Source organism: Astyanax mexicanus, chromosome 6, assembly GCF_023375975.1.
Source record: "Astyanax mexicanus isolate ESR-SI-001 chromosome 6, AstMex3_surface, whole genome shotgun sequence".
NCBI lineage: Eukaryota > Metazoa > Chordata > Actinopteri > Characiformes > Acestrorhamphidae > Astyanax > Astyanax mexicanus.
Genome location: NC_064413.1, coordinates 35,464,907 through 35,492,789, shown reverse-complemented (window position 1 = coordinate 35,492,789; position 27,883 = coordinate 35,464,907). Strand labels below are relative to the sequence as shown.

Genomic DNA, 27,883 nt, shown 5'->3' with positions numbered 1-27,883 from the left:
AGTTCATTGGGTAGTGTTATCGGTTGCTACACAATACCAGGTGGTTGATGTGGTGTTGCTAGGTGACTGATAATCGAATACTATAGTGTTGCTAGTTTGTTGCTATGATGTACTGAATGGTTGCTATGGTGTCGCTTACTGGTTGATAATTTACTGCTAGTTGACTACTAAAGTATCCAAAGTAGTTCATTAGGTAGTGTTAATGTGGTTGCTACAAAATACCAGGTGGTTTCTGTGGTGTTGCTAAGTGGCCGATAAGTAGATTCTATAGTATTGCTAGTTGGTTGATATGATGTTCCGAATGGTTGCTATAGTGTTGCTAATTGGTAGGTATTGTGCTGCAAGGTGATTGCTTTAGTATGCAAAGTAGTTCATTAGGTAGTGTTAATGTGGTTGCTACAAAATACCAGGTGGTTTCTGTGGTGTTGCTAAGTGGCCGATAAGTAGATTCTATAGTATTGCTAGTTGGTTGATATGATGTTCCGAATGGTTGCTATAGTGTTGCTAACTGGTAGGTATTGTGCTGCAAGGTGATTGCTTTAGTATGCAAAGTAGTTCATTAGGTAGTGTTAATGCGGTTGCTACAAAATACCAGGTCGTTGCTGTGGTGTTGCCAGATCTTTTTTGTTGTCCCTTATACTGATGGTTCGATGTTACAAGTGAACGTTTACACACCATTAATTTCTATTGAGAGAAAAAAAAAATCTGAAAAACTATGAGGAACCTATGGTTGCTATGGGGTTGCTATGTGGTAGCTATGGCATCCCAGGTGACAGCTATGGTGTTGCTAGGGGGTCACTATGTAGTCACTACACTACCCATTATGGTTGCTATGGTTTCCAAGGGGGTACTGTAATAGTGGTAAGTGTGATAGTGGTTCCTTAACAATGGGGGAAAAAATTGTATTATTTATATATATATATAAAAAATGTGGAAGTCTTGCGTCTGATAAAAAGCTGTACAGAAGCCAAAAGCACACGAACAAACGAAACAATCTGGTGTTATAATGTGGTTGATATCTTGACAACTACAGGATGAGATATGCAGCAAAAACCAAGCAGAAAAAAAGAAAATTAAGAAAAATACAAATCTTTTAAAAGCGTAGTTGAGCACTGCTTTGCAATAATACATTAGATTTGTTCCCTTTTCATTAAACTTCCAATTCTCCTTTTATTCTGTGTGATTAAAGGATAAACTAAACCAGTCCAAAATAACTTGGAATAGAAGCTCACATCAAAAGTTAATACTTTTTTTGCTAGCTTTGGTTTGTTTTAGAAGTAACACAGATCAGAGAATACAGAATAATATGCAGAAAAACTCATCAACTGCATTTTTCACATTTTAAAAGACAAAACCAATTAACTCTGAGGGATGGGCAAAGACAGGGGAGCCAAAAAGACTGGCACAGGATTTCCACCAAGACATTTCAGCACTGAAAGCCCTCCAAATGTTAACAAACTTGCTCACACTCCACACCAGCTGGGGTGCAGCTACAAGTGTGAGACACATATGGTGCGAGAGGAAGTGCACAACAGGCCAAGATCATCTGTAGCCAAAACCTAAGTACCGCACCATAGTCCAGAGCTAATTAGACTTATATTTGGTTACTATCAGCGCAGTCCAACTCCTCTCCACTTCTATTCAAGGCAGGCAACTTCTCAAATCTTCTTGCCTCTCACACAAATCCTCTTCTAAACTAATAAACCACCTCCTCTCTGCGTGTCCAAGTCCGAGTCTGATCCAAAACAACATTGGCGTCCATTACTGTACGGCTCGCGCTGGACCAATTACACTCCAGCGAGCGTTTCTCACGGCGCTGCTTGGAGGACGCTCAGAGCCGGAGTAGACGGCTTAGAGTCAAAAGGCCAGAAAGCTACGGAGGAGGGAGCGCTCCTGAGTGGTGTCGCCGGCTGTCAATCAAATCCACCCACGCTGGCTGGTTTCACCACGACAAGGCCGCCGGAGGTGACAGCCTTCAATCTCAGCAGAAGTCTGATAAGAAATGAAAAGGCCTTTCTGAAGGCTGTTGCCACAGGGAGCACACTTAAGTTACCGCTGAGAGGGGATGTTTTTCACCGCGGTCCTCTCCTAAAGTGCGCAAGAGTTGGCTGAGATCAGCAGTGACCCAAAGTAATAACACTCGCAATTAATAACTCATAATTCCACTGGAGAAAGAAAAACCAAAGGGACCTACAAGAATCTGCTCTGCAGAAAACCACAGCGGGGAAACCTGACAAAACTCAAACACGTTCAGTAAAAAGGTATTGTTTTGATGCTGATTATAAAAAAGTTGACTCAGACTTTCAGTGCAGAAAGAATTTCTCATTTTTCACACGATCTTAATTTATGAGATTATACAACAAAGTAGGGCTGGCCGATATTGTTAACAAAATTGATGTTGATGTTCAAAAATAAAAAATAAGATACGGCTTCGGTTTCTGATTTTGCTATTTATAGTATATGTTTGAGTAAAATGAACATTGTTGTTTTTATTCTATAAACTACAGACAAAAATTCTCCCAAATTCCAAATAAAAATATTGTCATTTAGAGCATTTATTTGCAGAAAATAAGTAATTGCCAAAATAACAAAAAAAGATGCAGAGCTTTCAGACCTCAAACAATGCAAAGAAATTAAGTTCACATTCAATATATAAGTTTTAAGAGTTCAGAAATCAATATTTGGTGGAATAACCCTGGTTTTTAATCACAGTTTTTATGCATCTTGGCATGTTCTCCTCCACCAGTCTTACACACTGATTTTGAATAACTTTATGCCACTCCTTGTGCAAAAATTCAAGCAGTTCAGCTTGGTTTGATGATGTTTGTGATCATCCATCTTCCTCTTGATTATATTCCAGAGGTTTTCAATTTGGTAAAATTAAAGGAACTTATAATTTAGTCTCTTATTTTTTTCCAGAGCTGTATATGAGCATTTTTTATTGTAATTTTTAGTTTTTACATAACACAAGATATTGTTTCCTTTACATTTTATACATTTTTAATCTATTTGATTAATTTTTTGTTAACCTTACATGCAGCTTTTATATTAAAAATGGTCCAAACATAACATCCTTGTATTTCAGTTATAGGAATGAGGAAAAGTGCAAAAAATGAAAAGAACTGACACATTTACAGAGTTTTTTACAGGTTTCTAACAAAAGCAAAACTACTGAGATTCTCTCTAGCAGCTTTTGAATGTATGCATGTATAATATTGATTATCCCATTTTGAAAATCGCATTAAAACAGTAATTTGATTAATCAAATTAATTAGATAAATCTCCCGTTCTGAAACCAAAGACAAGTAAATTTTAAATCAATGCACGGTCAAACTAACTAAATGCTGTTAATATTTAGGAAATATAACACAAGCAGATATGGAGAACATGACAGAAATAATCATTGACAGGGGTTCTGGGTGGTCCAGCTGTCTAAAGCGCTGGCACTATGAGCAGGAGGTCGCAGGTTCGAATCAAGCTGTCAGCGCTCAGAGGGAGCAATATTGGCGATGCTCCCTCCGGGTAGGTAGATGGCGCTCTCCCGCCACATCACTCCTAGGGTAATGTTCACAGCACAGGGCATCTGTGAGCTGATGTATTGGAACCGAGTTGCTGCGCTTTCCTCCGAGTGTGCTGTGATGTTACTCGGCAATGATGCATCAGCAGCAGCTCGAAAAAAAGCGGTGGCTGACTTCACATGCATCGGAGGAAGCATGTGTTAGTCTTTACTAGTGATAGGGGGAGTCCTGATGAGTGGGATGTGTAATTGGCCATGTAAATTGGGGAGAAAATGGGAAACAATTTAAGAAAAAAAGAAAGAAAAATTAAATCAACAGATTATCAGTCAACTACTTAAATAATAATTTGTTGCAGCCCTGGAGTGTTTGACAGTAGGGTGCTGAATTCCACAGCATTCATTCATTCGTTCAAACATTTATTCACACAGACAAACACAGTATATAACTTCACAGGGTTTACCAATCTTTCTATCTTCACTCTTTCATTTCACTCCTTCGGTCTCTCTCTTTCTCTTCCATCCTCTTTCACACGGCTGGCCAAGCATGCCTACGGCTCAGGGGGCGGTGTCATTTATTTAAGGATTCATTAAAAATATGTCACCACACTTCTCCCTCCCCTCGTTTCACTCCAACGCTCATAAAAAAATCAAAAAATTAAAGAGTGTGGGTGACTTTTTTTTTTAAGTCGTTCAGGGGCCTACGGAAATGGATGCTGCGCCGAAAAAGGTTATTAATGCATCAAAGAGCAACTTTATTAGAGTCTGCTTAATCCAGAGAAGCTGAAGGACACTTGTGAGGTGAGTAAATGAGAAAACTACAGTCTTTCTCTGACAGGCAGAAAAGGCTGCTGAGGTAGCTACACTAGTAACACATGCTATAAATCATGTTTGTAAGCCATAAGTCATGTTTATACGACTCTATTTAAACATTATAATGCATTCATAAGGCATTAGAAACATGGATTTGGAGTGTGTGTGCGTTAAGGCCTCAGCATATTTCTTGTGGAGACTATGCTTGTTTGGCTTTGGCATTCAATGTGACGTAACTGTGAACAACATGAACGACTGCAGAGATCCCACGGGGACTTTGCTTGGCGTGTCACGTATGCGGAAGCTGTTGGAACACAGCGCATTAAGACACTACATGGCAACAAACAACTGTGATTAGTCATTAAACAAATAACAGGCAATAACAGGTACACACAAAACGCAAAAAAAGTATGCCAGGTTTTTACCTCGCAAAGGCAACAGGCCAGTATTTTTGAATGACCTTAAATCTTGAGGATTTATATTCAAGCATTACATAAAAAAGTTTCATGTTTGATAACAAACGTAACTGCAAATTCGAACTGCAATTATAAAAGAAATTATTTTGAAAATTTTAAATAAAACTGCAAATGTCAAAATAAAATGGACAGAATCATAAAATTGCCATTTTCACAATCATAAAATTGCCATTGCCATTCACTTCATTTTAATGGCTAAAATAAAACCAAAAATATGCTTTTTGAGCTTTCATTCCTCAAATAATGCAAAGAAAACAAGTTCATATTCATAAAGTTTTATGAGTTCAGAAATTTAAATTTTTGGTAGAATAACCCTGTTTTTTAAATCAGTTTTCATGCATCTTGGCATGTTCTCCTCCACCAGTCTTACACACTGCTTTTGGATAGCTTTAAGCCACTCCTGGTGCAAAAATTCAAGCAGTTCAGCTTGGTTTGATGATTTGTGATCATCCACCTTCCTCTTGATTATATTCCAGAGGTTTTCGATTAGGTAAAATCAAGGAAAAACATCATCATTAAGTGGTCTCTTATTATTTTTTTTCAGAGCTGTATATCTATCATTAATAATTACATATAGTATCTATTTACTTTACTAATCACTTTACTTGGGGCGTAGCTGGGCACATGTTCTACACACAGACTATAAACTATCATAGTATTTAGGATTAGTATTATTCATAAATAGGCTTTAAAGGGAATTATAGCATGTTTCATGTTGTGTGTGTTTATAAGTATAGTGTGTTGCTGCCTAAAGACTTATAATATGTGGTGATCAGAAATCACAATGCCTAATTAACATGGCTATAATGTGTTATGCATGTTTATAATACCTTATAGAATTCATTGCAATGTGTAATGAATATGTAATACATGTGTCTACATAGTCTTACAGACCTGCCATTCATGGACACTGTTAGCGCTACACCTTTATTATCAAGTGTGAGTGTGAGGAGACCTGAGGAGTGCTGCTTTAGGAGGGATACCAGGAGGAATGGGGGGTCTCATCTGGACATGAAAGCAATTGAGTTTTGCAGCTATTATGACTGTCATCTCATCATCATCACCATCACTATCATAATCATAATCATCATCATCATCATCATCAGCTCCTCCAGCAGCAGCAGAAGCAGCAGCAGCATGTTCTCTTGTGAGTACAGTGGATAATTATAAAAAGGCGCATTTACAGCCATTAGCTTTAAACAGCAGTGGGTGGTACTGTGTTTTTGCGTTGCGAGAGCGGCTCATGGTGAGGTATTAGCAGCAGGCTTTTTCATTGCCCCTTTCAGTAAACAAGTGGAGAGAGGGGTGTATCCTCATCCACTTCCTGGCAGCCTGGCGATACCAGTCTCTGCCTGTCCAACCAATTATTTCCCAAAGGGGCAAGTCCTCAGAGCACCAACGTATAAATATTCATGCTTGAATTAGAAGCTTGGTGCGGGCTCTCTCTCTCTCTTTCTCTTTCTCTCGTCCTCTCTCCGTCGCTTCCTCCACGCCGCTGTGTCACCGTGCCCACCGAACAGTACAGCCGCACCTATTTTAAAAGCTCTGTTCGTTTTGATTTATCGACTTCGTCTGTTTAAAACGAACGTCCAGAGTCTCCGCTCTCTTTAAACATGCAAATGCATGCAAATGTATGCATGCCCCGATGTTCACCTTGAGGTAATGCAAACATGTTGCAAATATGGACTAGCCATCACATAATGATTTCAAAAAACGGTTCAGTTTCCGCTCCCCCCCCCCCCCCACCTCACTCTGTTCTCCATTCCTCCAAAACACATTCCCTATTATTATGCAAATGTATGCACACTTTCCCTTAAACAGTAAAAGCGGGCCGGTCCCTTTTTTTTTTTTTTTTTTTCCCAGGCGTGCTCCCAGAGGTGCCAATGTACACGCTGCAAGCTAGCATAGCCCTTAGCGAAACCATCTGCTGACACACACAGTCTGACGAACTTAAAGCAGCGAGGAACGCTGTCGCACATATGCTAAAAGCATCCCTTTTAAAAGCTCGAGCCGTGCCAGGCTCGTACACCTCTGGCTGGGAGAACTTTGGTAATCATTGTACTAAACAGGCTTTTGATCAGCCCCCCTTGAGTGAGGATACAGAGTGATTGTCACATTGGCTGCCTGTTAAAATTTGTTCAGCTTTAAGCTACAGAATAAATCTAACATCGCCAGGCATGGCTCCAATTCAATTAAGGCAACAGCGCGGTGTCAGACTTCCAGCGCATGATGTTTCGAGGAGTCTATCTCTGCCGGAAAACGCTGGTGCCGAGAGGCCAATCTCGGCTTTATCCCTCACACTTCAGGACTCCCGCGGCTTTTACCAGAAGACTTCTTGAAGTTTAAACTTGGTGAAGTTTACAGTTACAAACAAAGCGGTGTAATTAATCTGCAGTGCTATACAGTAACATGTAGTCATTAGGTACTGTATTTACGGGCTTTTATCTTGGGTGCTGTTAACTTTTTAACGATTTCTAGGGAAGGTAACTCTGATAACTTATCCTTTGCAACAGAGGGGATTCTTGTTCTTTTTTTGGTGGCCCTGATGAGAGCCAGTTTCATCATAACGTTTTTGATGGTCTTTGCGACTGCACTTGAGGATACTTTTAAAGATATTTACATTTTCTTAGTATTTTCTTTTTTATTTAGTTGAGTAGTTCTTCCCATAATATATCCATATTATGAACATCACTCAAATAGTGCTATTCACTGTATACCAACCAAATCTACCTCCTTACAACTTTACAACTGATGCTCTCAAAGACATTAAGAGAGAGCAAAAAATCTCGTAATCTCGTAAAAAAAAACTCGTAATTAACTCGACAAGTTCAGCATAGCTGTTAACTGAAAGCCATTCCAGGTGACTCTACCTCATAAAACTGACTGAGAAAATGGCAAGATATAAAAAAGGTGCTTGCTTTGAAGAATCTAAAATATAAAACAATCTGATTTGTTTAATACTATTTTTTTTCTTAACAATTTTAAATGTTTTATTTCAGTGTAAATCTACAATTTTTGATTGGTATTATATTTTAAATAAACTTTTTGAGCACTCTAACTATTTGACCTTTAAATCAAATAATAATAATAGAATGAAAATAAAGACATTCATAGCTGAAATTTTTGGACCTCACAGTTTCATTTTAAACGATACGTCACAGTTTGTGCCATATACTCCCCAGTGTGCATGAGGAGGTGGAGTTGAAGTTCTGCTTAGTCTTGTCTTCTGTGAGTCCAACTGAACCTGACAGACTAATTAACTGTGTGGATTGGGCCATATGTCATGCTCACCAACCCATAAAAAAAGTACTGTTTGGTGTGCAGGACATTATCAGTTACAAATATATTTGAATTAATTTATTCATCTAAGAATAAACGCATGAATCATGCTTGGTGTGTATGTACAGCATGGGCTCTTAACCTGGGGGTCTTTAACTCCAGCCCTAAAGGGGTCCTGACACCTAGGAGGTCATAAGCGTGAAGCTAATTAGGGGAACTTAATTAAGCCACATTTGGAACTTTTTTGTACCTCAAGGCACCCCAACCATTACACTGAGTGCATTTATCTAAGTATAATTCTCTTATTAAAAAAAACATTGCCTATCTTCTTATTTATATTATTATTATTATTATTATTATTATTATTATTATTATTATATTATTAATATTATTTTGCACAATACAAAATAGCACACCCCTAGTGTGGTGTGTGTGTGTGGGGTGTGAGTTAAATGTGTATGTATGTGTGTGTTGTGAGGTGAGAGGCTGTATAATAAAATCCTGAAGATAAACATCATTCAAATACAAAAAAAAAAAAAAAAAAAACTGTGTTAGGAAGTAGAGATTTACTCTGGGGAATCCCATAAGTGCCTATGATCAACCACATAGACATAAGGTGAAAGTGTCTATGATTCTATGGGTAAATGCATATTTCTGCAGTAAACTCATCATTTTGATGAAGTATATTGCTCGAAACTCTCCAGTGTGAATAAAGAGGTGAGGCTGGGGTTCTGCTCGGCCCAGTCCAACAGAACCTGGCAGTCTAATTAACTGTGTGGACGCACAGCCATTGGGCCATATGTGACGATTGGGGGCAGTGGGAATACACCAGCAACCCACCAGTGACTTTAAAACACACTAATTGGAGCCTCATAGATCCCGGCAATGATTTTACAGCAACACCATCGCTTTGGCCTGTTTTTTCCGACTATTCAGGTTTTAAAACCAAGAACACAATAAATAAACATGCCCACTAAAATACACACACTGGTACCAGCAACCAGCATACTTTATCTTGACAAAGTGAGTCTGTAGCGCAAGCCTGTGTGTGTATGTGAGTGTTAGTGTATGAAATTGAGATGGTGCATGCTCGTGTATATGTTTAAGCCGCTGCAAATAATTAAATTCTCAGCGTCAGTAATAGAAAACTAAGAGATATAATTGTTGTCGTTTGCATGCTATCCTTTTAATTACTTTTTGGTTCCATTTCATTCCATTTGAATTGACAGCTTGATCAAGTTTTAATTGCTAGTTTTAGCAAACAGCTTATCTGCCCGCCTCAAGCCCACACAGCACAAAATGACCTGCCTGAGCAACACACACACACACACACACGAAAATGAATGCACACCAGTGCATAAATTAAATTGACTTTTTTTTTTATACGCAAATACGCAAATTACCCCCTCCCCTCCACCCCACACACACACACAGAAAAACATAGACCAACACAGCAGATGCACTGTATCTGACAGACTAGGAGAGATGCAGATGCAGCAAACAGGAGGCCCATTCATTTCCCTTCAGCAGAACTGCAGGAAGCGAAGGAGGGAGGAAAAAAGCAGGGGAAGAGAGGAGTAATTTATCACCCCATCCTCAGGCAACTGTCCAAGAAGGGCCTAAATCCTGCACAGAAAAGGAAGCAAAGGCAGCAGCCCAGTGCCACCCAAGAAATGGCTAGAAACGTCCATCAAACAGCAGCCATGTCACCCCGGTCTCCACCCCCTTTCAACAACAGCTGTGCAGAAAATGAACTTTGGTGCACACTAAAATAAAAACCATGTACGTAAAATATTAATAAAGGACCAGACTGTCGACCTTAAGCGATAACTAACCAAAAGTAAAGGCCATATTTGGTTGAAATGCAAGGTTTCTCAGCGTCCTCTCAACAGGAAATGGAAGCTGTCAAGAATGGCAAGAGGCAGTAATGTTTCTCAATATTCAAATATGCATGAAAGCTGATTGCGTTCGGCTCTTTCACAACCATCCCCCACGTGAGAATGCCAGCACAGCTGCATGTGAGTAATGGGCTGAATTTTATAGTATAGTAAGTACAGTATAACAGTTCAGGAAACTTTGCACAGGTCTGTGAAGCAAACCTGTTGAACAACAAAACCACTCTAATATACAGTATCAACAAGACAAAAAAGTCAAATATTTGGATATACTTTATAATTCAATATTTTTCTTTTTGTTTTCCTAGATTGTAAATTAATATTGAAGTCATCCAGACTATGAAGAAACACATAAGGAAGCATGTCGTAAATTTTCAAGTGTTTAACAAACCGGAATACTCTGTAAAGCATTTAAGAGGTTATTTTTTTGGGGTGCTGTTAACTTGCGATTTTTGAGGCTGATGAACTTATCATGGGCAGTTTAAGAAGACAAATTAAGAAGACAAAACAATCAAGTAATTAACTCTTGACAAGTTCAGCACAGCTGTTAACTGAAAGCCTGAATTCCAGGTGACTCTACCTCATTAAGCTGACTGAGAAAATCCAGCCAAAATGAGCAAAACTGTCATTTAAGCAAGATGTGTCTACTTAGAAGAATCTTAAATATACAAAACATATTCTGTTTCTTTTAACTTTTGTTAATGATGTCGCAAATGCTGCAGTTATTTTTGTAGGATTAGTACAGTAACACAGTATAACATCTCAATATTTATTTGTTTATTTCTTAAAAAACTAAGAATTATGATATGATTCTACAATAGTAGAACTGATTGCCAAATGTTACAGAAAAGTGACTGCATAATTTATGCACCAATTTAAGGGGACATGTTTTGGTGTTTTGTGGAAAAAAGACGCTGTTTTCCAGCTTATGTTTCAGCCACTGGAATGGGAACATTTCACTGACAGAGAGAAAAACTTTAATTTAATATATTCCATTTGTTCAAGAATGAAAGAATAAATCCAATTAAATTCCAAAAATGTTAAGGAAGCAAACCTCACACCAACAGTAAAAAGCCGAATATAAAAAGAATGTGGATTTTCATTAAAAATATGTGTAGATACACCTAAAAAAAAGCAATGGTTGCAAAATCACAATCTGGGCTTTTATCTTAAGAAAGCTTTTGCAAAAGTTGTGAACACAACAGAACAGTGGAAAAAGACATATTTATATCCACTATAGTCATACAAATAATCTTTTGGTGAACTAGGCTACTGTGGTTGGCAGCAGCATCAAAATACGTGGAACTGAAAAATTAGCCATAGCCAGAAATCAGTTAGCCATATCATATTGCATGCAATCATAAATTTCTAAATAATTGTTTTAATTCAGTGTTTTGTCATATTGCCAAAAGTATCGTTACCATAAAAAAAAAAACCATGGAATATCGTGATGTTATTTTAGAGCCATATCGTGCACCCCTGATTTGGATATAAGCAGAACAGCTCATTGTTGTGCATGTGACGCAGTAAGGATGAAATTATTAAAATTGTATGTGATGCATTTATTTGAAAAACTTTTTTTCCTTTAATCTATTTTTATTGTCCTTTTTTGTCTTTGTCCTGGTGAAAAACTGTTTATTTTCCATGAACCTTTTTTTTATTTCAATAAACTTGGTGGATATAAGCAGCTCACACTAGGCACTGCGCTCTCATGTACGAGAGCCCTATAGGCATTTAAAAAACTCTTGAAGTGACAGCAGTGTATTCATATTACAGTCTTAAAAGCTACTGTATATTGAAACTATACGTACACTGTGAAGCCTTTCAAGGAGTTTCTTTTCTTCCCTCCCAGTATTTATTTTCGCCCACTTTGTTATGCAAAGGAAAAGCACATTTGCCACGGCTCAAATGAAAAACGATGCAGCGCTATTCTACGTTGTGCACTTTGATTTGAGAAGGAAAAGTCAAATGTCATGCCGGGAATACAGTCAGCTTTACTGCTGGATGACAAGTTATGTATAGTCTGCGTGAGTCTGTCTATTTGTAAGGGAGATGAATGTGCTCTTTTTTTATTCACACATTACATTTGCTTTACAAGTCTGAGCAAGAATGCCACACACAAATACACATACGCACATGCAAACAAACACACATACACACACGCACTAAAGAATTGATTTAACCGGAAGGGGAGGAGGCAAAAAAAAAAGAAAGAAAAAAAAGAATTAGAAACAGCAATCAAGGAGGATTAATTATGGATGTGTCTCTGCTTCGGTGTGTTCTGCCTGCCAGCAGTCTACACCTTCTAAAGTAGAAGTATGTAGGTAGTGTACTAAGGGCTAGACAATATAGCTGAAAATTATATCACAATATATTTCTTAATTTCAGTTGATACAATATACTATATTTTTTGCACTATAAGGTGTACTTAAAATCCTTCAATTTTCCCAATAATCGTCAGTACACCTTATAATCTGGTGCGTATGAATTTTACTACACAGGTTGTAAAGAGCAGTAAAGCTACTCTGCTGAAGTACAACGTTATACAGGAGTTTTAGCCTTAGAAGTTTCTCCAGCAACGAGGCTGAAGCAGTATTAGCATTAGCCGCTAACTGCATCGCTAGCTCTTTTACGCAGTTCTGATGTGAGTATATGGGAGCATAGCCTGCATGTTTACTGTGTTAAACCAGCTACATGGGACGAGTCACTATAGTGCCGATAGTGCCCTGGATTACTGTAACACTCGGTTCCTCAGTGTAGTGATGTCAGGCAACACTTACTAGCGGTAAGCGCTGCTAAAATACTGGAAAGCCAAGCTTACTGCCAAGCCAACCCCCCCCCCCAGTGCAGAGAATTTAAAAGGAAAACATGTTGTTAAATGCACCTTATAATCTAGAGTGCCTTATGTGTGCAAATAGACATTAATTTATAGTGTGCCTTATAATACGCTGTGCCTTATAGTGCGAAAGATACGGTAATTCTCTTATCAGTATGAACGGTATAAAAGTTGCCGCCGGTGGTGTCTCATCACACACTGATGTGGTGTGATAGTTTATATCTATTAAAACTCTAGGCCAATTTTTTATATGCTGATGTACCTTTATTAACCTAAAAAAAAAGAAAAAAATCACATGCCATAAACTATTTCATACTAAAACATATCTTGATATAAAACATATTTGATCATGTTTTGATAAAAAATTGACAAATCCAAATAATTTTAACAGTCAAAAGAATATTATTTGTTGGTATATATAAATTATTTATTAATACTATCTAGGGCTGGCCCGAATAGCGTTTTTTGAGCTCCGGATATTCGGCACTGATTCGAAGCGAATATTCGAATATTCGTTTTTAAAAAAAGAGGTAAAAAAAAATAAATAAAAAAAAGCAAATCACGGCCCCTTTAATCCACTGAAAAATGTTCAATTTGCTCTGACCGACGAGACATATTCACCCCGGATTTTTGGTGTTTTTATCCCGGATTTTTGTGTTTTCACCCCATATTTATTCTGTGTTTTTAGCCCAGATTTCTTTGTGTTTTCATCCCGGAATTTCTGCTGCTCCACACTGCGGCTTATCCGCTGCGTAAGCAGGCTAGGAGGCTGCTGCTGCACGGTTTCTCCGCTGCGCAAGCCAGCCCAGTAAATTGCTGTTTGTGTTTTCACACTTAGGCTATTTGCTTAAAAAAACAAACAAAAAAAACGTTTGTTCAGGAAGTATTTTATATTCTTAAACATTGTTAATTATATTAGAGGACAGTCATTGTAAACTGTACTTGGTTTATTTCGGTTAAAGGATTGTGCAGGGCATATTACTGATTTTGTATTTTTGCACTTGGGCTATAAGCTCAATATTAAATATTTCGTTTGTTTAGAAATTATTTTATATTTTTAAACCATGTTAAATTATATTAGAGTAGAGGAAGGTCATTGTTAATGACGTTATTGTACTTGGTCTATTTCGGTTTAATGATTGTGCAGGGCATAGCCGTATTACTGATTTTGTATTTTTGCACTTGGGCTATAAGCTCAATATTAAATATTTCGTTTGCTTAGAAATTATTTTATATTTTTAAACCATTTTAAATTATATTAGATAAGAGGAAATTCGTTCAGACATCATTTTTGTAGGCCAGGCTTTTGTAACCGATTTAGCCCCTACTGTTGCCACATTACCCCTTACGTTTTATTATATAAATCAGTTTCGAAGAGCCTGCATTTTTTTTTATCGTGTATAATAGAGGTCTCCCGCGTTTCTGTCTCGTTACCGCTCCGCAAAAAAATTGCTTCTTTTAATCCCGCGCCCGCCCGCCACATACACATTTCTGCCGCTCCCGCCCCACGTTCCTAATATAAATTAAATAAACTACATTTAATGCTTCAAATTTACTTATATATTTATTAAAACAGCAGCGCTGAATAGTGCGGTCCCGTTCCTTACCCCAGTCCAAACACCATCGGTGTGTGCGTGTGTGTGTCGGTCCATCCTGCGCGTTGAGAGTTTTCTTTAGGTTTTTTTTTTTTACAATTATTACAGTTTTCTTAACTATTTATTAATTTGCTCCCGCATCGTCTGGATTAAACTCCCGCTCCAGCCAATAACAGTTCAGTTCTGTCCCGCGCGCAAGATATTCTGACGGGACCCGCGAGAACAGAAGTGGTTAGAGTGAGGTGGAACTCTGGAAAGGAGAAAAAAAACGAATATCCGAATACCAAAATTAAAAACCGAATACCTACTCAACGAACGAATATCCGAATACCCGAATATTCGGGTCCAGCCCTAATACTATCTTGCCTGAGGACACTTCACGTATTCTAAAATAGTTGTGATGCTCACAGCTGGACTCACTAGGGTAGGTTCCAACAGTTTTTTCAAGCTGAATTACTCACTAATAACGGTTATAATAAATGTCACTGAACCAGATACTGAAGTTTAGCTGTTCGGTATGAGGCATTAGGACTGTAGGGTTCTCCGGTATTTTGTTATAAAGGACTGTTATGAAGAGCTGATGACTCTTTACATTAGCTTAGCTACAAAGCTATCAGATTAGCTACAATGCTTAACAGTCAGCCTTAGAAAGCAGTTTAGCTATGATGCAGTTGGCCTCAGCAGGCTTGGAGCATTACTGTTTTTCTAAAATGGATTACTCACTGATAGTTGTTGACAGATGGATGCACTCTTCACTAGATTGATTAAGTGTTGCTGTTTGATATGATATGTGTATCATGTCTACAGTGATCTCCGGTCCTCAGTTCTCAGAAGCTCAGAACACTGGTATGTAGTTGCAGACTCAATGCGAACCTCGTTCAGCTGTCCTAAAACATTTTCTATTATGATATACATGGATATTTAATTATTATTTAGCCCTAAGTGTAAACTGTAATACTATACTACCATGAACAAGAAGATCTGGTAGGATCTACATACTGAGGAGCATCATTCTCCTAAAGTAATTTTCTATTCTCGCTGATCCTTGCGGGTTTAATCAAGGTGTGTGCATGTGGAGTAGGAAGGTTCGGGGGGGGTGCTTCATCTGCAGCTTTTACAGTGAAATGAGCAGATAGTTTGAGTTAATGACTCTTGTTACTGACACAAAGGAGAAGCAGTAAATGCTCCAGATTCTCAAGGTTTTAAATAACATCTAGCCGTTGACAGAATTCATATGTGCTTCTTGAAATGCATTAAGGTCATTAAACTTCATTAGAGCAGGCAGAGGCTGTCTAGCCCAGTGTGAGACGCGCTAGCCCTGTCCGTGGTGCTGAAAATAATTCTTATCAGCAGCCAGCATATGCAAAAGATGTGAAGCTTTAGCTTCAGTTATCTACAAAGGTCAAAGCAACTAAACACACAAAGAGAGAGAGAGATAGAGACAGCTAGAGATGCAGGACATCCCTCTAACCACAAACAAACCACAACTCTTCCAAAAGTCCTAAGATGCTAAAGTCCAGTGAGTGTAGTTTTATCATTTAGATTGGAAATTAAACAAAGTAGTCAACACTTTCAATTGAGGGTCGCTATTTAGAATAAATAAACAACAATCAATCCGATTTGTAGTAACTTGTCAACAACACACTGATAATATAGCATCATCCAACATGCAGTACATCAAAATATTTTAACTGAAAACTTTTACTAAAATTCTTTTTTTTTTTTTTTTTACTTAATTTGGAATGTCCAAATCCAGACCTGTAAATCTTAACCTGAAAAATCAGTGATTATGTAACAGCTGTAATATAGATCATCTAAACACTCCAACAAACTGCTATAGACAATATTGCTGATATCAGTCTGTATCTTAACTGGAATGGGGTTGAGATTAAGAGACCAGATTTAGAATTAGAATTAAGATTAGGCTTTGAATTGAGGTTGAGTTTAGCGACTATTTTGCAGGTTGAGATTAAAATGCCAGATTTAGAATTAGGTTTAGGATTAAGATTAGTCTTTGAATTGAGGTTGAGTTTAGGACTATTTTGGGGGTTGGGACAAAGAGACCATATTTAGAATTAGGATTAAGATTAGACTTTGAATTGAGATTGAGTTTAGGGCTATTTTGGGAGTTGAGACTAAAAGGCCAGATTTAGGATTAGGATTAAGATTAGTCGTTGAATTGAGATTGAGTTTAGGACTATTTTGGGGGTTGAGATTAAAAGGCCAGATTTAGGATTAGGATTAAGATTAGTCTTTGAATTGAGATTGAGTTTAGGACTACTTTGAGGGTTGAGATTAAAAGGTCAGATTTAGGATTAGGACTAACATTAGGCATTAATTGAGATTGAGTTTAGGACTATTTTAGGGGTTGAGATTAAGAGGCCAGATTTAGTATTAGGATTAACATTAGGCATTAATTGAGACTAAGTTTAGGACTATTTTGGGGGTTGAGACTAAGAGGCCAGATTTAAAATTAGGATTAAGATTAGGCAATACAATATGCATCACATTAAAGGTATGATAATCAATATATTGTGATATATTGTGGTACTGTATGCAAGGTTATATATTGTGCTTGTTAAATCAAATTTTAGAAAAAAACCTGTAATAGTATGAAACCTGAATAAAAGTAATTTTTTACGCAATAATAGCAATTATCTTTACATGTAAACTAATAATAAAATTGATACAGTATTGCAAAAGAAAATATTGCAGTATGCAGTACACTACTATTTAGAATTGGGCCAAGATTAGGGTTAAGTCTCAGGTAAGGCTAGGTTAAGGAAGTATCACATCACTAGACACTGATTATTTGTTAATGTGTTATTGATACTCTGTTAAGAGTTTATTAATCATTTATAAAAGCACCACTCAAAATAAGGTGTAGAAAATGTCTTATTAGGTCAAATGGACACTGCATGTATTACAAACAATATTTTTGCCCACTCGTACAGCTAGATATAATAACCCAATAAAAATATGAACCATATTGTGATCATTAACCTCCATATGTGTGCATGTGACAGAGTTCCTGAGCCTAAGTGTGTGTCTGGAAGTGTAGAAGCATGCCTCAGCCTCAGGAAGCGCTCTCCCACATATTTATTCACACAAATTAATAAGGCTTTTAGCGGCGTGACGAGAGCAGGACGCCAGGCCTTGAGATTCATTAGTTAAAAGGTTCCCTAATAAATTCCCCACTTTTAATGTTTCACAAAGCTATTAAAAGCACACTGAACCGCCATGTCCCTGTTGCCCATTATAGCTTTCAATAAATGACAATCACCCAGCGCTTAAAAAGAAAAACAGACAGGCTTCTCAGCCTGCCTCTCAAAAGCCCCTAACAGCACGTAAAGACTTATTAGCCGCTCCGCCGTGCTGCTTTAGAGGAGCAGGGCACTTTGTTTCGGAGTTGCAGGAGCTTTACTAAATGAATAGAGCTGCTCCTCCACTTCTGTTAATTCGCACAACTCAGCTTAAGAGCCTCCATATCAATCTCTATCAGGCTCACAGAGGAGAGGGAATCTGTTCAGGCTGCAGGCGGATCCGACTTCACCCAACGATAAAGCTTTTTCAGTTTTCTTCTTTATATTCTTTCTGTAACAAAAGCATAAGTGCACGATGATGAAACTTAAGCAACAAGACACTTTGCGACGTGTTCCGTCTTTTCGGCACTCAGCTGGAAATGACTGCCGTATCGCCAAGTTCAGGGCAAAAGCCGCATCATTTATTGTGCTGCGGAGAAACGGAGCACGCTCATTGGTTTAATTAATGGTTTCCTGAGGAGGAGGAAAACACTAAGCTGAAAATTAAGCCCCAGGGGCAGGAATATAAATCTGCGCTGTCCGTTCCAATTTTCTCTCACTTACAAAGGAACAAGAGAGGTTCTGCTTTCCTTTCTGCTTACTCTTCTCCACCTCCTTGCAAAGTACGTCCTCACATCCTCAATGCAAACAATATCCTCTTGGGGGCAGGGATGGGTCGCTGCTACTACAACCAATTCCAACAAAGAACCGAGAGTTTGATGTTCTCTTAACTTTGCATTTTCAGGAGAGAGAGAGAGAGAGAAATTTGTGATTTTTGGGGCTTTTTTGCAAACAATAGGGATGTTTGCTTTGCTTTTTTCTTTCTTTTTTCCGGTATTTCAGTATTTTGCTGCAGAACTCTCCGTCTGTTTGTCTGGTCTTCATCAAGCAGGCAGGCACGGAGGACGCGGGTTAGCCTTAGCGTTTGACATTAGAAAGAACCCCCCCCCTTTTTCTACTCCCTCCCACCACCTCCACCACCACCACAACCACCACACACCTTCCATTAGGGCACTTGGGCGACACTTCCTCTACTTTACCTGCTGCCTCAGAGTAGTTATTATGTTTGACGCGAGTGGCAGCTCCTAAAAGCCATCGCTTCAAGCTTCATTTGCTCGTCCAGTTGAGTGTCTACCGTTCACACACGCTCGCTGAAGCGTTTGGGCGGCTAAAAGCCGCGGAGACTGGGCACGGGTGGGCGGAGGGGCACTAAGGTCTCAATCAGAGAAAGAAAGGGAGGGGGGATGGGGAGGTGGGGGGAGGAGGAAGCAACCTCTCGCTGTGATGATTCTAAAAGCTGAGAGAGCTTAACGTGGATTCATGCTGATTTACACCAGCTTGAATTCCTCGCCCCAAAACTGTGTGTTCGCAGGCGCATCCCTGACAGGAAGCGCTTGCTACTCATCCATGGACAAGGCAGTGCGCTAGAGGCAGATTGTAGATGACAGCCGGTGTGGTGAACTGTGTCTTTCCTAACTCGCTCACTCACTCACACATGCATGCATGCACACACACACACACACAAATACGCACACACAAATACATACCTGCACCTGAGCCTCGACCAGTGAACATCACAAATACAACGAGCGTATCCAAAGCATGACTAATTAATCCGCTCAAACCCCCAAACTTCACTGAGCGTTACGCCACACTCACTGATCCTGAGAAAAAGGACGCACCCTGGAACTCACCCATGATCGCACGCCTGTCAATAAGATTGATGAATTAAAGAAGAAGAAGAAGAAGACTACAGAACTGAGGGAGGGACGAGAAACGGGGGACTATTTTCAGATCCACTGGGAACTTTGTAACAGAGTGATTTTAACTTTGAACTACAGAGCAGCCATGGTTTCAAGTTTGTGAGAGAAGCAGGAATGTCATTGGTTCAATCCCTTGGACTGGCAAGAAGTGGGGGCAGAGGGAGTGTTTTCTTAAATGCCTGGCATCTGAGTTTGACCTCCCATTTTACACCTTTCTCTGCTTGCAATTTGTTTTTTTTTATTTCCCTTCCTTCCTCCCCACCGCCTCCAGTTTGGTCCCACCGGTTGACCAGGTGCCTTCTGGAAGGATCTGTGACGGTCAAGTTGTTGCAGACCTGGGCTCATGACAGGGTCATGACAGGGTCAAGTCAAAGACTCCAACTTTCTATTAAGTGTTATATATCTCATTAGGAATGATAGAACAATCTATTTGGTGGCATGTGCTCGTCTTCACCAACCTAGCACTGGGACTAGTGCTAGTGATGGGAGAGAAGGTGTGGAGTGAGGGGAACTGGCCTTCCAAATTGGCAAGAAATAAAAGGGATAGAATTAGAGAAAAAAAATTTAAAAGGTACCAACCAACAACTAAACCTACAGAGATGCAGAAATGGCTTAAAAGATAGAGTCTGAGGGTTTGAGGCCAAAAATGTCATTGGTTCACTTCCCTTAACTGGCAGAATGGAGGGTCGGGAGATTGGATGATGGTGTGCGATTCTCAAAAGATACGTTCTGCATTTGGTTATAAAGAGAACTTTGCAACTGAGACTGAAAAAGAAAACATTTACTGAATCTGAGCCTATGGAGTAGTCATGGCTAAAGGTTGGGACCAGACTTCCTGTACCGGCAGGAAGGAGGGGTGAGGAAGGAAAGTTACAGTGCTTTCTCCTCCCTCGACATTCATGACTAAGATGCCCCTAAGAAAAGTACCTAACCCCAAAATGCTTCATGATCACTGATGTGGCCACCTACAACTCCAGGTGTGTGTTCTCACGGACAAATTTTAATAGTGTGCCAGTATGTGTGTGTTCACTGCCACATATGGGTTAAATGCTGAGATTGAAATCCATTGGGTTGCGGTGCCGTGACTGCCAAGTGAATTTCTACTTTAAAAACTTTAGAAAAGTTTTAGAAAAAAAAAAGCTTCTCTGTGGTGCCCTTCCAAAGAACACTTTATGCTACCTTTATTTTTTAAGAGAGAAGGTAAAAGCGCAGAGTCTCACACTGAAGAGAGCTTTGTGGCCCGTAGCCAGCAGTCTGTGATTGGCCGAGGGACACTTTTAATGGTCTATCCATCAGCTTATTCAGCTCCCTAAAACATACAGCGCTAAACAGTCGAGAGCTGTGCAGGCTGCATTCTGATTACAAAAATAAATTAATTCATTAATAAATGGATAGAAAATACATATTAAACATTATATATCTGTATTTCTCTCTTACATGTTCACACACACACACACAAACCTGCCAACACACATTTACATATAGTGAAGAAGAAAAAAAAAAAAACTCATTAGAGTGAGATCTGCCCATTATACAGCTGTGGTAGGTTAATGATCCTAAATGCCATGTTCACTTAGCGGAATGTTTAAGGTACTTTAGAGCACATTGCACAGAGGGATGCCGAGGGACACCTAATGCATGCATATGGCGTTTATGAGAACCTGGTTGCAGTCGGATCATTTATATCTGATCTGCTGAAGGATTTTTTTTTGCATTATTAAAGTGGCACTCTGTATTATTTAGTTTCTAAACTGAAAGCAGAAGCATTTCTGAGTGGAGAAGGGATAAATATAGTGTTTAATGGGGCCAGTGTGCTGGAATGGCCATCCATGCTAAGTCTCTAATTAAGGGACCATATCATGGAAAATCAATGTGTGACGAGGAAACAAATGGAAAAGGATGTCATTTATACACACCACAAAGTAATGTTATTTATGTGACAGTATGTGGATATTTATACATACTAGATTTGACCTAAACACCCTGCCACTCAAATACTATGCAAATCTAATTCCAATCTAAAATAAGACAGGATCATTTAACCTGAAATAACATGGTAAACATGGTCATCTAGCGCATAGAAGCCTACCTAAGGTAATTACGACAGGCAAGCTGCAGGTGAATACAGGTAATGTACACAGTGTGTGAAAGAGTGTGGGGGAGCAGAGCATTGTGGGGAAGAGGATGTAACACAAACCTCATCCAGTTCTGAAATGTAGACAGGTTTCTCCTGGAAGCCGATGGGCATTGGCTCGTTGGGTGGGATCTCAACCTGCTCAAACATCTTATTATTCTCTCTCCGGATACCCTCAGGCAGCAGCATCTGGCAAAAAATAAATAAATAAATAAATAAATAAATAAAAATAAGGGGGGGAAAAACACAGTAGAGCAGTAACAGCAGCAGGCTGCATTAGCCAAACCCAGTTACAATTTACCACCTGGCAAAGAGACAGAACCACTACCATCCATTAGCTCCCCACAACACCAGTGAACTCACACACTCTCAACAGCAGCCAGGGCCAGTCACTAGCCTCCCGAACGGCTGCTCTCGCCCGCATCATGCTGTCCTGCACTGTTCTTTTATGCATTCCTTTTATTTACGTAAAACTGAGAGGAAAATTTCCATATTTAACTAAACGCTAATGTCTGACTCAATCACACACACACACAGACACACACACACAGTGCTTCTTTTACTAAAATCCACCCTGCTTTCCAATTACAAAATAAAAAAAAAATGTATGTTTATGCAAATTACCGGAGAGAGACCATCCATTAGTTATTAAAATGAAACTATTGTGAAATGGGCTTATAAAACAAGGCTTTAGACAACTCAAGTGAGAATTAGGGAAGTGTACAGGTACTTAAGCGCTCATTCAAGTGTTCATTCAAAGTAATCCTTAGATATTTATTATGTTTTCTACCAGAAGCTTGGAAAAATACACATATTTCTGAAGTGTACGTTTCAATAGGATTGTAACATGAGATGGTTGTGATTATATTTAAGCATGTGTAAGCATTTAAGCATTCGGTGATTGCACTTGATTTTATTTAGAGGTTTTAAAAAAAAACGGAGGATGAATATATTTAAATGTCACACTTTTTAGATTTTTACTTGATTGATTACATAAATGAGCAAATTCATTCAGAAATATATTGTAAAATGAATATTTACCAAATCATCCAGCCCTAATATTAGGTACACTTTATTTTTTTTAAAAACATGTTGTTACCCTGAAACCCAAAAAAGCATTGCTAAGCATGCTTTGCCAAAACATAAATCAGCTTTATTTCATCATAATGAATTTCAGGGCTGATTACACTGTTAATCCTACATTAATATAACAGGATTTGTAACAATTTTGTTAGTTATTGTCAAACTGTTCACATATATTGTGGATAAATAAGAAATTCTGTAATATTATCTACTGTGTATACTATGCTACTCACATTTTAGCTTTTACGTTTTAAGTTCTGCAGCTTTAAGAAATGTAAACCTTATTCATTCTTAAAGCCACATTGTGTGAGAAGTGGTACTTATTTGTCCTAGAATTCAAAATAGCAAATTTATAGTTTGCACAAACCCTAAAGGACATGATTACAGTACTGGATCACAAAAGAAGCATGTAGTCTGATGTGGTAGAGCAAAATTACAGTATTTTACTCAAATATATGCAACCATTCACAGTTCTTGTGAGAACTATCCTGCCTGCTTCACCAAAATCTAAATCTATCATGGCTGCTAAGAGGTAGTGAAGTTTAGGTTTTTGTTAAGGTGATTTTTAGCATGGCTAACTACTACAGAAGAAAACAATTCAAATGATTTTCCCAAACACACAAACATGTTGACAAATCATCCACTAAAGAAGAGACATAGTGTAGAAGACACATTCCAATAACATTCAGAATATTAGATTAGTTTTTCCTTCATGGGCTTTGAGGGGTCCTGCGGACTAAGGCGCGGCCACTATGATCAGGAGATTGCTGGTTCGAATCCTGGTCATGCAGCTTGCCATCCTGAGAGAGCGCAATTGGCCATGCTCTCTTTGAGTGGGTAGATGGTTCTCTCTCCCCATATAACTCCCAAGGTGATGTCGGAGCTGATGTATCAGAGCAGAGTCGCTGTGCATTCCTCCGAGCGTGCTGTGACGCTACTAGGTAATGCTGTATCAGCAGCAATTCGAAAAGAGGCGGTGGCTGAATTCACATGTGTCGGGGGGGACATGGGCTATTCTTCACATTCCTGATGTTTGGGCCTTGCTAGTAACAGGGGGAGTGCAGCTAAGTGGGTAGGATAATTGGCATAGCTAAATTAGGGAGAAAAGCGGGATTAAAAAAATAAATAAATAAATAAAACCTACAATATTCCACTGCTATTTTTAGACAGTAAAATATGTATTCAAGGGATATTGTACTCATGAGCGACCTGAAAATAGAACAGCATTATATCACAGCAAATAGATTTACATTATCATACACAAAAAAAAGTGTCTTTCACTAATAACCTGAAAAAAAGGAAACATCACAAGTAATATAAGCTAATGTCTTACCTTAGATCCTCCAATGAAGGCAGACGTTTTGGTAGCCTCAGCAAATGCGTCATAGACATGAGGGTAGTGAGGACGTTCGTATTCTCTCTGGCGGCCGAACACTGGAGACTGGCGAGCATTCAGCAAGGCCTGCTCCCTGCATGAACACAAACACACAAAATATCAATAAAAGCCCAGATACAGAATGCTGTTTTTCACTGAGAGTTAGAGTAGCCTTGAAACTCTCACACATCAAGGGAATGTGGTGCTGCAGGACAGAAATGTTTGTCCAAACCTGGCTAAGATAAATTGTTAAAAATTTCAATCTTGACGTTCTTTAATCTTATGAGTGATTCCCTATTATGATTTAGAATTTTTTTTTTTGTTCTTACATGACAAGTAGAACATTCTTTCCATATTTCCATTGGCACACTGTAAGTATGGATAAGATTAATTTACAAAAAAAAAAAAAGGTCACACTCTAATATTTAGTTGGACCTTTCTTAGCTTTGATTGCTGCACGCATTCACTGTGGCATTGTTTTAATAAGCTTCTGCAATGTAACAAGATTTATTTCAATCCAGTGTCGCAAACATTTTTCACCAAGATCTTGCAGCATTGATGATGGTAGCGTCTGTCCCTGATGCTGCACAAAGTCTTCTCAAGCACATCCCAAAGATTCTCAATGAGGTTAAGGTCTGGACTCTGTGGTGAACTCTCAATCCATGTGTGAAAATGATGATCTCATGCTTCCTGAACCACTCTTTGACAATTTCAGCCCAATGAATCCTGACATTATCATCTTGGAATATGATCGGTTCATCAGGGAAGAAAAAATCCATTGCTGGAATAACCTGGTCTATATTCAGTATATTCAGGTAGTCAGCTGACCTCATTCTTTCAGCACATACTGTTGCTGAAGCTAAACCTGACCAACTGCAGCATCAACCCCACATCATTTACTTAGTTTTCAAAATGTTTAAAGACAGAATCTAATGTAAAGAAATGGATCTTGTCAGATTCAGTTCTGTAAAATATGTGTGGCTTAAAGCTGAATCCAGCAAATCCCCAGTTTTTTTGGGCCAGGCAGTGTATTTAATAATGTTTACTGAAAAGTTAAGTTATTGTGTTTAAATCTGAAGTTAAATCTGAAATTCAATTGATGCTTTTGTCATATAAATGCCCAATTGTTCAATACTTCAAATATATGTTGAATAAAATAAGGCAGTTAATCATAATATATGATCTACAGGTTTACCCAAAGAAGTTGGGGGTGTGACTATACACCCTGAGAGTGAGCGTCCAAAACTGGGGGACACACCCAGTATGCAAATGAAGGATGCCAGAAGCCAGCAGAAAAGAAGCGGCCAATGGCAACAGACTAAACTCAGATTGGACTACATGAAATTACATTTTATATAAAAGACTTAATTTCAAATGAATTTGGGGTTTACAGTGCAATTGTTTACAGTGCAATTGTAACAAAAAGCAACATTTAGAGCACCATTTTTAATATGCAAACAGTTGTTTCCTATTTATTTTAAGGGTAGTCAACTAAAAACTAAAACCAACTAAAGTTTAATTACCTTTTTTTTAATAGTTAGCAGCTCCTATTGACCTTACATGTATAGGCACTGTGGTCCAATTCTGTTGTAATAGAAATACAGCCAAAATATTTGCTGCTAAAAGAAACCCAAGAAACTATGTAGCCCACCTTCTTACAAGATAACAGAATTAAAAAAAAGTGGGTCGACATATAAAATGTGCCATTAAAAGTACAAGAGAAACTAACTGTTGTAATTACATAATGCAGATGGAAAGCCAGTTTAGAAGAGAAAAAATAAGGTAAAAATGAACTGTTTTGTTACAGCAATAGATGGGGCAACCAGCTAGCAGTGGAGCTAGACTTGTGATTGCTTCCTTTTTTTCAAGAAACTACAAATCTGCAATTACTAGACAGTTTTCTATCTATATTTTTCAAAATACCCATATTATCGTGCGCTATTGTATTTTCCTTTAATCTGTATGCATTAGTCTGTCCCTCTCTTTCGGCTTTGAACTTTTTTTTTTTTTTTAAACCTGTTGAAAATCAGAAAATGAGTGCAGCATACCCACTGACAAAATGGAGATTTCGTTTTTAACAAATCATTATTTGAATGTGAAAGACATGGCAGTGTGAAAATTCACCATGCTACTGTTAGCACAGCCAAAACGTTATGTTATTAACGTAATGTTAATCATATTAAAATTCAATCTTAAAAACAGTCAACAAAATGATTTTTACATTTTTCAAAAATTTCAAAATGTTTAAAGACAGAATCTAATGTAAAGAAATGGATCTTGTCAGATTCAGTTCTGGAAAATATGTGTGGCTTAAAGCTGAATCCAGCAAATCCGCACCAGCAGCTGAATGACAGCAGCCAGGGTTTCTCTCAGCAACACCCACTGAAGGATATTTTGATTACATGGATGTGATAAAATTGACATTACGAGGCAGCGCTGGCCGAAAAGATGGATTAGGGCCGACTCCAAACCTGACAGCTCCTGCGTAACATGTCACAGAAAGGGCTTGATTCACTGTGTAAATACACTGGAAGAGAACAGATACCAGTCTATTGTATTCAGGTCTAAATACTCTTCAGACATCACAGAGACGCTGGAACTGAGCGGAGTACTGTTTCAGAGACTGGCTCTGTGCTCTGTAACTGTGACAGTAGCAGTAACCAAACCCCAATCAACCCGTCTCTGATCTCATCTACAATCAGATCTGCCGGTAGAAAACGCAGCCAGTCGGCACGTTATACATTATTCCACAGAATTCAGCGATGTGTGAAGACTCCTTCAGCTCAGCTTCCATACAGCTGAATTGGCCTTTGTGCTCTGTGGTTCTAACTTCCCATCTCTCCAGTTACAGTGAGCATTGTTTACAACAGGGCCACTAGAGTTACTCGCCGAGGAGCGTGCGAGTCTCTTTAGGGTCCTCTTTAAGTCATTACACAAAGTGCTTGAAAGAAACCGCTTTACTCCTCTTTCATCATCCCGCAGACACCACACTACTACCAGTACTATAGATGTCTGACTCAGAGGGTATCGATCAGATCCAATCTGATCCAGGAAAATGTCACATTAAAGGGGTAATATCCTCAGCTTGTGGCAGTCAGGCAGGTTTTCAGAGGAAGAATAAATGTCTGAAATGGGGAAATATTTTCAAGTGGAAGATGAAAAGTGTGATATCTGCAGTGTCAGGGTTTTGACCGTGGTTAAGAACGCTGCTTTTTGACACAGCACTGTATTCCACTAGAACTGGGTACAAAATAGGCCCTTGTCACATTTTTACACATTTTTACACTTGCAGACGATGTAGTAGCATGCAAACTATGAGCAACCTTGGTGATTTTTTTTTGTTAATCCCAAAAGGTTAGTTATATAGAAGATTAACTAATATTCATTTGAGCCCTCAGATATTGTTTTTTACAAAGGTCTCAATCCATAATTAGCACAAAGAAAGTGTTGGGAAATATCGTCTCAGGCCAAGAATCTAAAATCAAATTTAAGGTGTGATTAAGAAATGGCAGTTAACAGGAATGATAGAGGTTTAATTGAGATCTAAAAAACTAAATCTAAAATACTGTTTAGAGAGAACAGACTGCAAAGGAGACCAATCAAAAACCACTTTCACTGAACAAAACCTTCAGGAAGATATCAAACTGTGGAGTGGTGGTTTACTGTTCTACTGTGCAGCAACACTGAAACAAAAAAAAAAAAAAACCTTCCCCTGAGTCATAAGCAAAAAATTGTGTAAAAGTTTTGTGTAAAAAAAATGAGCAAAGGATAAAAACACTGCAAAAATTATTCTTGTTTTAACCAACAAATTCTGTAAA

General features: G+C 38.5%; 1 protein-coding gene across 2 annotated transcripts in view; it reads right to left on the bottom strand.

Moving 5' to 3' along the window:
• ascc3 (activating signal cointegrator 1 complex subunit 3) overlaps positions 1-27,883 on the bottom strand; it is a 202,395-nt gene that overhangs the window by 132,997 nt on the left and 41,515 nt on the right. For both annotated transcript variants that reach the window (XM_049480038.1, XM_049480037.1), the window contains exons 7-8: positions 24,024-24,159; positions 21,671-21,796 (exon numbers count right to left, since the gene is read on the bottom strand). In XM_049480038.1, the coding sequence (XP_049335995.1) occupies positions 21,671-21,796; positions 24,024-24,159 (262 nt within the window). The remainder of the gene's footprint in view (positions 1-21,670; positions 21,797-24,023; positions 24,160-27,883) is intronic.